General features: G+C 52.1%; 1 protein-coding gene across 1 annotated transcript; it reads right to left on the bottom strand.

The window, feature by feature from the left end:
* Window positions 1-157: 157 nt before the first annotated feature.
* Window positions 158-8837, bottom strand: tab2 (TGF-beta activated kinase 1 (MAP3K7) binding protein 2). Its single transcript, XM_052052067.1, is given in 6 exon segments — window positions 158-2059; window positions 2062-2176; window positions 2308-2468; window positions 3002-4526; window positions 4817-5008; window positions 8343-8837. Coding segments are annotated over 5 exon segments (2076 nt in total). The 5' UTR covers window positions 4919-5008; window positions 8343-8837; the 3' UTR covers window positions 158-1886.
* Between the last annotated feature and the right edge of the window lie 5799 nt (window positions 8838-14636).

Here is a 14636-nt window from a genome sequence, read left to right as displayed (position 1 = left end):
TAAGGTGGCAAACGAAAAGATGATGGCTGGATGGAATTCATACGCGACACCTTGAAACGAAGCCATTAACTGCCACGTCGTGGACAAAACAACAGCCAAACCCGTACGTTTTCCCAAAAATCGGAATCCATTTTTGTTTCCCTTTTTTTATGAGGAGTTTGTATTATTATCTTTTTTTTTTTTTTTTTTACAAATAACTTATCTGTTACAAAGAAAGTTTTCTCGGGTAGAAACAAAGACACATTTTGGATGTTGCAATTATGACTTTTCTCCATTTGATGAAACCAAATAAACCGCCTCTTCCCACCGCGGTGCAGATCAAGCCGAAATGTTTTTCGATGTGCATTGCGACACTTTGTTCTTCTGTTCTTTTTTTTGGGATGGATTTCAATTTTGTAAGAAAACGATGACATGATATCGATTTCATCGTTCCGAAGGAACAAATGCAAAGAGATTTCAATGTTAAACGCAAAGGCCCAAATCAGAAAATATAACAATTCCACATTCAGGTTAAGTAGAAGCCCCCCCTCTCCCCCCACCAAGAAAAGCTTGAGGATGATCTGAGCCAAACGGTACAAAGTGAACAGTCAAGTTGTGCTTTTTATAGTTTCCCTCAATGTAAAAATTCGGACCTTTATTCAGGACACTTTTGACATATTCACTATGAATCTCAGTACCTCCAAAAACAAAAAACAAAAAAGAGCATAATAACAAACAGGACAGGACAATTTCGTTAACTGTTCCAAGGAACTCCGCTGTGACGATTGTACTGGAAATGTCTTTTTGCACTGAGGTGGGGTTGCTGTCCCCAAATATTAAACCCACATTCCAGTTGTCAGATTTAAAAATAATAATAATAATTCAAAAAAACACAGATCGTAATTGTGATTTCCAATATTTTCGGTGCAGTGGGAAGGGGGCGGGGGGGTGCGGCGCCGCTTTGCCTCCTCCGAAACCGCAAGCGGTTGACGCCAGTGTCGATGAACTCGCGGCAGGTGGCGCTTTCTGATGACGGTGAGATTCTTTCGTGCTCTCAAAGTCTCGCAGAAATCAACCGACACGCTTACAAAGGGGGAGGTGGTGTGGTGGTGGGGGGGGGGGGGGGGGGGGGTCACTTAGCCAATGAATAAGAGGGAAACTCAACAAGTAATAAAGTTGCTCGCTATACTTACAGGGAATAAAGGTGATTCATAGTGTGAGGAAGAAGGCGCATTTGGAAATTATGTACAGTAAAAAGGCACTTTCTGTACACAAAGCATGCATTTTTTTTTCATTTTTGAAGTCAAAGGGAAGGAATATCGTCAAACGAGACGGGGGGGGGGGGGGGGGGGGCAGCCGGGCTGCCAGATTGCCCTTTAGCATCCTCTACAAACGGCAAATCAGCTCCACGAGTGGTCCGTTGGTCTTCCCTTTGGATGGAGCGCCGCGGACCGACATTGCCAAATCCCCGCGGCAAGCCACCGGGGGGTGAAGGGGGACTCCCGTCGGGCCAAAGACACGTCACGTCGGCGCCTGCGGTGAGGATGTGACACTGCGAGGGGTCACGCTCGTAATACTGTGAGTGAGTGGGAGCAGCGAGGTATCCCCCCCGCCCCCGCCTCCCAATGAGGGAAGGGGACCTTGAGCGGGGGCAGAAAAAAAAAAAAAAGACCCCACGCGATCTGAGTGTCTAACGTGAGGTATTATCCACCGGTGCCTGCCTTGAGGGGGGGGAAAAAAACCACAAGCTGTAAACGGTATCCAGTCAAAGCTTCAGGAGGACAGCATGCCGCAAACTTCAGTGGGGTGGGGTCAGCAAAAAACTAAAGATGGAGAAAAGAGGCCATCCCAGGAGGGACAGAATCCCAGCGCCCCCCCGGTTCTCTTCTGCGATTCAAGCAGGCGGCTCAAAAGTCCCGTAGGAGGTCGCACTCTTCACAGCGGTTGAGGGCCGGGTGGTTGAGGAAGGTGCAGCCCGTGCAGCTCCACTGCGTGCCCTCGTCTTCCTCCTGCTCCGCCAAAGTGGGAGCGTCTGCCGCGCAAGAGGAACACGCCGCCAGGTTCACCGGGGGGCTCGGCTGGCAAAAGGGCCGCGAGGCTTACCTCTTTTTTGCAGGAGGTCAATTTCCTTGCTGAGGCAGTCGATGTCGATCTGGAGCAGGCGGTTTTTGCATCGCAGCTGCTTCATCTCCTCCATCTGGGAACCGCAGCGGGTGAGACGCTTAGATCGCAGGCAACGTTTGGAAAAAGCTTCCGGCGCTTTGCCGGGCGCAGACGTGCCGGCGCTTGGCCAAACCAAGCTTGCGATTGGTTTTGAAATAATCTCACCGAAGGGATTTGGGAGGCCGAGTTGGATCTCTCCAGTCGTCTCCTGGTCAGGTCGTTCTCCATCTCGTTGACCTCCTCTTTTAGCTTCTCCAGCTTCTTTTTCTTCAGCTCCAGTTCGTGCCACAGCCGCTCCATGCGGGCCTTCTGATGGACCAACAGGGCTGAGACAAAGACAAAGCGTCAACAAACTTGCGCCTGGATCAATAAGTCACAGCTCACCCCCCCTTCCCCCCTCTGTCAGGAGGGCCTGCCATGCAATTTCAGAATGTGACTCGCATGCAATTTAGTCAAAAGCCCAAATAAGGAAACGCTGTTGTCGTCGCTCAAGTCGTCCCCGGCGGGACGCCCGGCGAGCCGCCTCTGCTTTTGGCGGCCCGCTCTCGCATTGCCGGCAACTGTTTCTCAAAGAGCCTGCGTTGCGGCGGAGTGAGCTTCTTGGCAGGGACCCATGGAAAAACAATTGCGACTTGTCGGGAGGATTTCAAAAGAAAAACCGAGCAAGGCTTTCATCCTGAAAACGAACGTGTCAAGAGAGTCGGCTTTTACGTCGCGCACGCCATTGATCGAGTCATAAAGGAAGGCCCTTAACAAGGCGGCAAATCTCCAACGGGGGTGCGCTGACACGCCAACTCAAGTTTTTGTAAACCGTCGCCCGCCCGACGTGCAAAGCATTTGCGCTGCGGCGGCGCCCTACCTTGCGTGTAGGCGGCGTCGTCGGAGCCCACGCTGAGTCGGCGCGGCTCGCCGGCTCGCTCGCCGGCCGGCGAGAGCGGCTCCGAGAGGCGGAGGGGGTCCGGCTCGGCAAAGCGGTGCTCCGGCGGGAGGCCCAGGAGATTGTTGGGCTCAAAGGTCGGGGACACGACCCCGGGGGACACGGCGGGGGGCTTGTTGGGGGACACAGTGATTTTAAAAGTATATTTGGTGTTGGGCTGAGTCACCACCACGCGTGGCGAGGAGGCGGCGCCGCCCCCCACTCCCGCCGAGGCCCGGGATTTGGGCGGATGGTGGTGGATGTAGGCGGGGCCCATGCTCACCTGGCCCCCGACGCTCCTGCCGCCCGCCGGCCCCTGCAACGGAGGGTTAGCCGAGATGTAGACCGTGGGGGGGTTCCGAGCGCCGCCGTCCTCGGCCGAGGAGTTGGCCGAAATGTAAAACTTGGGCTGGGAGCGGGACGCCGCCTCCTCGGGAGGGGCGGGGGCGGGGGAGGGCGGGCTCGCCGAGATGTAGACGGTGGGCTGGCTGCGGCTCAGACCCGAGCCCCCGATGGAGAGCGGCGCGCTGGGGAGGGCGGGGGCCCCGGCCGAGGAGGACGAAGGGCAGGAGGAGGAGGCGGATGCCGAACGGGAGCCGCCGCCCCCGCCGGCGCCGCCGGCCGCCCGCAGCACGGCCGTCGCAGTGGCACAGTTGCTCCTCTGGGGGGACTCCAGTTTGATCTCGATCTGGTTCTTGCGCGGGCCCGTGCAGATGTTCTGGATGTTGTACTGGCTGACGGCGGAGAGCGAGGCGGGCATGACGGAGGACGACGACGAGGACGACGACGAGGACGACGAGCAGGAGGACGGGGACGGCTGCCCCCCGGGGGGGAACGCCGAGGGCGCCTGCGAATTGGTGGGCGAGCCGATGGGCACGTAGACGTGAGACGTGCGGTGGCCCTGCCCGTGCGAAGGCGGGGGCGGCGCAGGGTGGCAGATCTGGTAGAGCTGCTGGCCGGGAGGCTGGGCGGCGGGGGCCCCCCCGCCCCGCCCGCCGGCGCACTGGCTCACGTAGGGCCGGATGTAGATGGAGTTGCCCTGCGGACTGCTCAGGCCCGACTGCGGCCCGCCGTGGATGTGCAAGGACGTGGGCGTGCTGCGGCCCGTCTGGATGTGAGGCGCCAGCGTCACCGTGATGGGGTTGAAGCGCGGCGCCGCCTGCTGCGGGGCCCCGCCCGCTCCTTTGGCGCCCGGCGGGTAGAGTCCCAGGTGCTGCGGGGGCCGCGGCTTGCGCGGGGGCTCCGAGGCGTCCGGGCCGGGGCCGCGGGCCGGCGCGCGGCCGCCGTTCATCCTCAGGCCGTCCCGCGGCGGGGCCGCGTGCGCATTGTGAGACTGCGGGCCCAGGTTCAGCTGGGTCATGTGATTGCGCGGCCCCTCGCAAAAGTGGACCTTGGCCTCCTCGCCGTACAAGTAGCCCGGACTGACCTGGGACAAATATTCGCAGCACGCGTCCAAATTGTTGTTATTCTGACAGAGAGAGAGAGAGAAAGAGAAAGAGAGAGAGAGATTGGGAGGTTAGCGTCTTGCGCGTCAGGAGGTCGAAATAGGGCCTCATTTTCCAGTCCGGCCTGATCATCCCATCTTGTCATTTCCTCTCTGACTCGTGTTGGGATTGCGCTCGCGTCTTTCCCAGCCGATGTGAGGAAGGAGGAGGCTTGACGCTCCACTGCGGGCCGATACACAAGAGTATCGGCCCGTAGTGGGGCCGATATCGCCCCACTCCGGCCCCCAGCCCCCCCCGTTCTAAAAGGCTTTACCTGCAGAACACAGTGGGACACCACCCCCTCGGGGACTTCAGGGAACTTCTGGCGCAGGTCCCGCAAAACCTGAATGTCAATGTGGTGGCTTCCCTGGGCCATTCGTCTGTTGCCAGGTCGGGACGACTTGTTGCGGTGGGCGCACTCTCCACTTAGTTGCGGCAGCAAAAAGCCTTCATCTTGAAAGTCTTCCTGTGAAGGGGAAACCCCCCCCCCCAAAAAAAACAAGCACGGTGAGGGACCGGGAGCGCAACAAAGACTTTTTCTTAGCTCGCAACGTTAGCGCACTCCACCTCAACAACATAAGAACTGTGTTGAATGAAGACCAATTTCCTTCTTTTTATCGACCTTATTTTCTGTCAAACTATTACTGTATATGTTTTATGTTCAATAACCCCCCCCCCCACCCCAGAAAAAAAACATCCGAGTATCTTTTGTTTACGGCCACAATGCAACTGCACAGAGGAAGCCGAATGTGAAAATGCAAACTGGGGTGCTTTGGAAGACGCTTCTTATCAGAGGAAGTCTCGCTCGCTCTCTCTCTCGCTCTGCACGTCAACTCGTTCAGTAGCAGCCAATTGTGGACCAAGTCTGAAAAGACGTTTCATAACGTCTTTGGGAGTGAATGAGTTCAAGGAGCACACAGGACGCGGCCATATTCCCGTCGGCCGTCACTCACGTTGTCGCAGAAGCGGGTTGCGGCTCGGGATGGATCCGAATGTTTGGAAAGCGCAGTCTCCATAAGCTCCGCCCTTTCAAACTTCTGCCGACGGTCCCGGAGAAATGACTCCCCGATGAATTTCCCAGCGACTTTGCACCTTTCTACCTCACCGAGCCGGTCGGGAAGCCTCAACGGGGGCATCAGGCCCCGCTTTGGCGAGAGGCACTCGGACGCGGCGCTGTGATCATTTCATGCTAAACCGTCCCGGCCCCGCCTCCTCGGGCTTTGAAGCCGCGTCATCGCCGTGTGACGGGGGCACGTCCCGTGTCGGCGGAGACGGCTTTGAAGGCTCTGAGGAGCGAGGCTACTCGCCCAAGGTTTCGCCGCAACTAATCCACCGACACCGCATGCAACCGTCACACGGATGTCATTTTTAAAATTTGAATTTCGGGAGAGTGACGGAGGGATGACGTGGGAACAAAGTGCCGGCAATCGTTCAAAATGTCAGCGGCGAGCGTGTCGGACCTCCAAAGTGCTTTTTGGCAGCCCCGTCGCTCGACGCGCTTGTCGTGTTCAACGGCACGTTGAGTGATTTGTTCAAATGATGGCGACCGTTGCGAGGCACGGAAAGGCCGCGGCCACGTGAAGAGCGCCGCGTACGTTTGCAAAGCGGCCGTTGCCACTCGACTGTCGGCTTGGGACGCTTCGCTGTATCCCGTACGAGGCGTGACTTCCTTTGTTCTATCGACGACTTACGTAAAGTCTTCCTCTGCGCAACCCCAATCTCCAAATCACAGACCCTCTGTAAAGAAAAAAAAGAATTCAAAGCCACTCGTCAGCCAGAGTTAGCGAGCGCCGTTTTGGCTTACACGTGCGCATCGCTCGCATTTTTGCTTTAGTTTGCCGATTTTGGCGCCCCGCCTTGTTGCCAATGAGCGGCCATCAATCAATCTCAAGCGCTATAGTGCCATTAACTACCGTACTCGCGTCAAGATTTGCGATGTCCCTCGAGGTGCGTGGGAACGAGGTCGCACTGCGTTAATGCAGAGGGAGGGGTGTGGGGGGGGGGGGGTGGCTTGCATTCTGGATTCAGAAGAACCCCGATGGTGCTCTCAAGTGAGCCGGGGATGCTCGCAAACTGTCGACGACACTTGCTGCTGTTTGTGTTTCTTCTTCAAACTTTGGCTTGGCTCATCAGCCAAAGACGTTCAGATAGATCGATATATTTATACATATCATAAAAATACACACACACACAGTAAGAGGCTAAAAGCGGCTGTCGGCATCTGTGGTCATAACAGTTGATATGCTGTTCAAAGTATTTGGAGTCACTTCCTGTCCATTTATACTCCAAGTATTGTGTCTTAGTCACGCTTGTTGTGGTGGACTCAACTGTGCATATGAGAGCGCGTGTGCGTGCGTGTGTGTTTTCAGGAAATAAAGGAGGCGACCGTGAGCAGCACTTCTCTTTTTCCTCCGGATGCGAACTGAGACGCGCTCACGTGAAATAGGTGACTTCAAGCCGCAGCGGAACCCATTGTGAAAGGCGCCACCGGTGATTCTTCTTAGTTAGGAGTTTGGAAAAAGAGACGCCGGTCCACCAAAGCGATTTTACTTGGATTCAAACAAAGCCACGGCGCCGCGCAAAGAGCCTCCGCGGTAGATGGAGTCACGCCCGCGCTAGCGTCCATACGGCAAGCTCATGGGAGCATCCTTATTCTTTGCCAGTGCAAACGCTGTCAGCCAACACAGCGTTTACAGCCAATCTCATTGGATCGTCTCTAAAGGCGCGTTTAAACCTCCTGATTTGTCCCCCCCCTCCCAAAAAAAAAAAACTCAAAGCGGGAAGGAAGCGTAAGCGCTTTCCTGGAGTCACAGCACGTTCTCATCGTCTCCATCCTAGAACGTCTCCGTTGTTTTCCATCAGTCATCCTCGTCTCGGCCTTACGACATGATCCAACGCGTTTGATATCGCCACGAGTTTTGCGGCGACGTGACACGACCCACAACCAATAGGTGAGCGCCAGGATGACGGCTTGAATTGCCCAAAGAATCTTTAGTTGAAGTCCCGTCAATAGGTTTGATTGATATCGTACATTTCGTATCCAAGGCAACTCGGCGTGCTTCGCGCGAGCAAAGACGCAACCTTCTCGTGCCGCGTCTTTTCTCATCGACAAGCACAGTCGATGAAATGATGTGGCCATGCCAAATTCAGTCTTTGGTCAAATCTCCGTCTGAGAGGACTGAGACCAGCCTGTGACTTGTCTTTCATGCTAGCAGGTGTGAGGTGATACCCCCCCCACCACCACCACCACCAATCTCGGTCTTCACATGCACAAATGGTCAAAGCAACATGTGAAGACCGCACTCAAGCGCACAACCGCGGCGTGCATCGAAAGAAACGAGTGTCGCCGTTAATAATGACGGAGGAGGAGCGTTGCGAAGCAGTGCGGGTAACGGGCGCAGCCGCCAATTCATCGTTGAACCTTTCCATCCATTCAGACACTGAGCTCAATGAGGGGGGGGGGGTCGCCTCGGACGACCTGCAACATTAGGGGAACGTTTCCATTTGAAAAGATGCAGGACACGAAGCGAGCAACACGAGCTCGCCTCCCACTTCCAAAAGTGAGTCGGCTAACGTAGCTAGCCGACTACTGGAACTTTTTTCCGCACCTCTCGAGTTTTCTCGCTTTTTTTCTTTCCTTGAACAAATTCAGCAAAGTTAGTAGCGCCGATGGCTGAAATGTAGCGAAAGTACTTCTAAACCGCAAATCAAGGAATAGCGCGATTGTTGTTCATCGTACAGGGGTGTGTGCTAACAGGTAAAAAAAAAAAAAAAAAAAAAAGTTGTTGCGGCCAACTTACTTGGACTTTCGCCGTGTCCGCCGCCTCGCCTCGGCTCGGGTCGCGTTCGACAGCCCTGAACGCCGCCGGACCTCCAGAGGGCCGGGGCGCTGGCACACGAGAACCCGGGAAAGCTCCAACCAGTATCGGGCAGACGAAAAGCGAAGTTGCTTCCGAGGCCCCGGGCCTTAATGTGTCCTCGAAATAACGCTCGGGGAGGGAGGGGGGCGAGGGAGGGGGGGGGGGGAAGCGAGCCCCAGCCCTCCGCTTTGAGACGGACACGGCAATACCTTTTTGACAGCTCTTCTTCTTTAGCCCCCCTCCCCTCCCCTCGACGGCCCTTCACTTTTCTCTTTTTCCTCACTTCCAGTAGATACGAATCATAATACTGTCGCACAATATGGCGGCTGTATAAGCGAGGTACTATCGCGAGAGGAAGACTTTTTTTTCTCTCTCTCTTCCACTTTCCAAAAGTTGTGCTCGCGGTGGGAGGAGACTCGATTCCGTGATGGACTTGAACTTTTCTTCAATTGAATACGACATTTTTTCTCCCCGTTTTTCTATCTTGCCAAACCGAAGCAATCTATACGAGGCATCTGGAGCAGTAACTGATGTGTAATAACGCTTTGTTGAACATAAAAACTGTGACCTCGTACATAAATATAAAGACTTTTAATGGTCACATTTACATACGTCTATGGACATGTACTTTTTTTTCTTATCAGTTGTCGTTTCGATACGACTTTTTTCAGCCCGATACCATTACTACCAGTATTCACCCTTTAGTACTCACGGATACTCGTCTGGCCCCGGTCCCTGTCGCCGTATCAGACACTGTGATTGGACAGTCATTTTCTTCCATGATTGTGAATGTTTTACTTTAGCACAATGGTTTGTGTTGACCACGTTTCCCGCTCACGGCGGCCCCGGTCAGCGAGCCGACCGACACTTGCGAAACAAACCGACGGCGGGCGCATTTGTCCCCGGTCGAAGCGCCTGGAAACACATGGCGTCTTGAGTGTCGCCACGGCGCCGTGACTCACAAGCCCTCGCACGAGTGGCTGCTATCTCGCGCATAGCCTGACCCTTTGACTCAGCCGTTTGAAGCCCGCGGAGGCGAAATCCCCTTCGAGTGCGAGCGGAAAGCCGAGCGCGCGGCGCGCTCTCTTCTCCACAATGACTCTTGATTGCGTTACACAATGCCTCGACACACTTAAGCGGCGCTTAGCTCGGGGCGCTCAATGCACCACTGTACAAAAATGTCGGGCTGGTGAGTCAGCTTTACAGTATGATGACAATTTTGTAACATTTCCAGCAACTTCACGACGACAGTGGCAACTCTGCATGGTCAGATGCCCCCCCCCCCTTTTTTCCTTTCTAATTGTAGAGTTAATAAGGCTAGAGATTGAATGGCAAAAGGAATCTGGATCTTATTTGATGTGCGCAAGGGAACTTCTTAGTTGGCTCCAGAATGCTGCTGCTGCTGCTGCTTGCCTTTCGACTGCTACTTGTCACTCTGAATCTGGCGTCCCTTCATTGGCTCCCTCCGCATTTTACGATTCTTTTGAAGATCCTCTTATTTGTTTTCCAATCTTGAAATCGTCGGTGCCGTAACCGGTCGCGCTCCTCAAATACACGCGGCGGGCCACCCGCGTTCTTGGCATGGAAAGAGGCCCATTTCTCACGCTGTGAGAGCAGCCTGTCACGGGTCGGCAGTTTAGATTTGGCTCTATCGAGGGTAGTCGCTCATTATTCGCCTGTTAAACAAACTCCCCAGTGTGGGACAAATAAAGGATGTCTTCAACTCTTCTGCCTCTCCACTTCCACTTGGAGTGCAGTTATGAAGCGTTAACAAGCGCAACGCGGCGTCGCGAGGGACGGTAGAAAAAGTGCTCGTCTCCTCTCAAACAAGGGAGTGCATGCAAAATTTAAAAAAAACATCCAAACCCTACACAAGGTGGTCCCCCCCCACAAAATCCCAAAAGACGGGTTGTTTTGTACATTCATCTTTTGAGCCAACCGTTTGGGTTGAATAAATACCGTAGAAATGCCATCAATCAAATCGGCAGTGTTCACACCCACAACAGCGCAAAACGCCTGTTTGTAAATGCACCAGGTTGTGTGCGCTCGCAAAAATCCCCAAATCCAGTCCAGCCCACCTGGCACAACTTTGGGCATGAAAACGGGAGTCGGATCTGTGCCGATGTTACGCAACAAGATAAATTGGAGTGAATATTTTCTCTGGGTGATGAACGCGCAAGGTATGTCACTCTCAGGACATGTTGTCGGATGAGTCAAATAAACGCCACATTGTCTGGATGAGCCTCCCGGATTGACAAGTGAACCTCGCGCGGGCGGGCAAGTCCGGACTTGGCATCAGCTTCGGGGGTTCTGAAACGGCAGCAACTAAGCCCGCAGTTGTACTGCGCCCGCTTGTACTGGGATTTGATTTTTGCCAGACTTATGGCTGACACATGATGATGATGATGATGATGATGATGGTGTGGCAACAATTTACAAGGACTATTGTTCATTGTACTGTGGTTGCTCCTGGGCACGCTCGTCCCCAATCTCTCGAGACGAAAAGAACAATAACAGTAAGAGCGCTTGATGCTTGTCGCATCCTGGGTTCGAAATGAGGATTTCTCCAAAGTTCCGCCGACTGGAAGTTTAGCCGCGCCGTTAGACACAACTCAACGAGTACGATGCAGTCCGATTCTGCACCACTGCAAACGGCAAGTCATTGTTCAAGTAACTCCTCAGCCCCCCCCCCCCCCCCCCCATTTATCTTTCTGTGTGTTGCAATATGCCCCAGTAAATGCCAATGAATGACTTTTGTTGCGGAACGACAGACAGTGTCAAGTCAAATGAGTCCGTCTCGCAAGCCAGTTCACTTCTGCTGCATTTTTGTGGATGAAAAACTCCTGCGGACGCTTTTCCTCTTATGTTGCGGTAAGCTCAGAGATGTCACTTTATCTCGGGGGTGAGTTGTGATGGGAAAGGGCTGCGCTCGTCAGCCCAGTCACTTTGACCCCAAGATTGGAGATGGGTGTCTGGAGCGCTGCCATCCCGCCACTCCGCCCTGAGCTCGCTTCCAGCCGTTCCTTCTCTACTGCACTCCACAAGCCTCATAAACGCTCCTACTCGGCTACAAAGCGGACTTTGTTTTTGTTGTCACCGCTTCCACTCCAGTTTAGAGCCCCGGTACAGTGTTACTGCCCTGTAACATTTGCACAAACCTTGTTCTCATGACTGAAGTCAATCATAAACAACGGTCTCGTCGGAGTCACCGTATCGTTCAAAATGTCATTTTATGTGTCATTTCCGGTGACCGATGGTCAAGTGGTTTACTCTCCTGAATTCCTTTGAAAGCACGCGTTTATATGGAAGTACAAAGACATACATAAAGAGAAAAATGCTCCTCAAAATCACCACGCAGCTTAGCTTTGAAGTCCGCTAGCTTAATGCTAATGCTAAATAGCCGACTATGTCCCTTCAAGCAACCGGTGAACACAAATGGTGACGGTCCACGCATAGACAGACAGTGGTCAGTCATATTCTCTATCTTCTGCAAAGTACGACTAAAATTAGTGCCGCACCGATGAGCCGAGCCGCGTTGAGATGTCTCAATGAACACAATGGCCGTCCGTCTGTCTTATATTCCCCCCAGGTGGCCACGGTGAGCGCACCGCGAGTAGCGGAGTGGCCATTCGGTTGATGCGGAAGGGCGACGACCGAGGAATCATCCATCCGTGATCGATCCATTGTGGCGAGCAAAGCAAAAACACAAGAACACATCTGGACCTACAGGTAAGCGAGCATCTTAATAGGCGGTTGCTGTAAAATGCCAGGGATGCGGGTGGAGATTTTTTTTAATCACCAGAGAGGATATAAAATAAATATACATGACTTTCTTTCTCATTTAACACTCATTTGTACAGTGGAATTTGGACAGATTCACAAAAAGCAGCTCAATAGACGCGTTCTGCTGTGACATATTCCGTTCTCCTGTGGCGAGCTCTTGCTGCTTTAGGCGGAATTGCTATGAAAAGACAATACATAAATGTAGACCGTATGAATATTTCAAACCCGCGTCGGAGATTGCAGTAATGGCGGACAGACGCATCGCCCTGCAAACAATTCGGTTGACTGGATTCACTGAGCGTTTACATGGGAGCATGCGAGGCGGGAACGCGGGATACTGGCCAAACGACGCCTTTAAATAGACAAGTGCATTACGGAGGCAGCGCTGCAAATGGGAGTGCCCAAAACTGTCTGTCGACGGCAACAATTTCTCAGCCTTTCCACCGAAAAGAGGACAGGCACATGCAAATACTATCAAAAAGGAGGAAAAGGAAGAGATCTGTACAAGCAAGCGTGTACTCGGTGTATGCGTCCATAATCCATTATTTCGTGTCCAAAGCAAGACATTTTAAAAGACTTGAATTTACCACTAAATATGTGCGGGCATTCAAAAGACGACGCGTTACATTGAAACCTCAATGCAGTCTTTTCTAAATGTGACCCAGCTAGAATCCACTTTGCGATTAAAAAAAAAAAGTATCAAACTGCTACTAACAGGAGGGAATGAGGGGAAATGGATGAGAGGAAGCACAAGAATACAAAAGGATGGTTTCCAAATTAAAACAAAAAAATGGTGGGGTACTAACAGAAGGCACCATCCACACCTCCCCTCTAATAATGACTAATGATAATACAAGGTGGAATTGATTGTGTTGGATCTTGATTCTATTGGATATCGAGGTGGTGCAAACACATTCAGTAACGGATGCGGTAACAAATGTCGCAGGTCCCTTTCAATAGCTACTGCATTAAGGCAGAGGAACGTTTACAAAAATGTCTTATTCAGAGGAGATCATAAATATCATTGTGCTTGCCCGCATTTCAAAACAACGAAAAAACAGGCAGGTGTCGTTTTGGACCAGGGAAAGGACTCTTTCACACATAGTGTTGTTCCTAAACCTCCGCATAACAGAAGCTTGAGTCTGGCAATGAATTTGCATAGCAGTTGTCTTGACATACGAACCGACAACTGATCCGTGCTCCTGCCGAGACTGAACCAATGGAGCAGGGAAGCCTTTCAAGGCCTTTTGCTTTCGCTCCTGTCGATTATGAAACGAGCGAGCTGCGTTGCGTTTTCTCTATAAAAGTGCAATTGAAAAGATCCAATGTTTTCCAAATGCGAAGGAATCAAAGCGTGTTAGCCCCATCACACGAGAGAGAGAACCCAGCCGTTTGCGGATAAAAGTTCCCGCACAAAATCTTGATGATGATGATGATGATCAATGCATACATTATACACACATTTTGGCATGTAAGCGTTAATGTAATGAAGCTGTGGATGAAAGTTGAAACATTGTTTCTCTTTTTTTTGGACACGTTATATACACTCTTCGAATGTGGCAGTCAAGAGAAACGAAATCCACTTCCCTTTTTGGCCACTCGGTGTCAGTGTTTCCTCATTTGTAATAACGTGAGGCTCATCTTTCGCGTCTTTTACGTCACTGAATTGGGTGCCCTCTATAACGCAACACGCGCGAGCAAGAGTACTGACTGGATTTGAACTTAAAATTCAGCTTCCATGGGGATATTGTGAGGGAAAAAAACATGCAGATACGCAGGAGTACAGGATTCAAACTTAAAACTAAGTCTTGACGCGGTTATTTTAAAAATGCACCTGGGGAGTAAAGAAGCTATTCTTGGATGAATATGGCACGATCAACTAATCAAGCAGCAGCAGTCCTCAATAATTAGCAGTGCAGGTACTGGCTGCAATGTCTCTTTTTTTTAAAAATTTCATACAAGCACAAGGAACTTCAGCTTAAAATGGCGGCCTGGCCACAATGCACGAGAACAGGGGTAGGGAACTGTGGTGGAGTAGGGAGGGATGGAAAACAGGCAGGAGACGGCTCTCGAGGAACCGCAGCTCCCTACCCCTGCACGACAAGCATGTGATTTCAACCAGCCCATCAGCTTTGTTTGACTCTCCTCCACTGGTCTCAAAAGTCAGTGTTGCAAATGCAATTTGTTCTCGATTGCCTCATCTGGATGAATAAACATGAAATAGATCAATCACAAAGCAAAGGAAGTGACCGATGAAATATTTTACATTCTATTCTCGTCTTATTTATAAAATAACTTGATTTTTAGATGTTGTATAGTTAGCAGACTACTTCCTGGTTTCAAGTCCATGTTGGGCGTGGGGGGTGTTAGGCTGTCTGCCTCTGCTTGTTTGTGGGTAAAAATCCGATCAATACTCTTGCAAGATCTTTGTTCATTTACCCAAAAAAATGA

The sequence above is a fragment of the Hippocampus zosterae genome, chromosome 19 (genome assembly GCF_025434085.1).
Source record: "Hippocampus zosterae strain Florida chromosome 19, ASM2543408v3, whole genome shotgun sequence".
Classification (NCBI taxonomy): domain Eukaryota; kingdom Metazoa; phylum Chordata; class Actinopteri; order Syngnathiformes; family Syngnathidae; genus Hippocampus; species Hippocampus zosterae.
The sequence above is the reverse complement of the archived record's forward strand: the minus strand, read 5'-3'. Positions and strand labels throughout refer to the sequence as shown.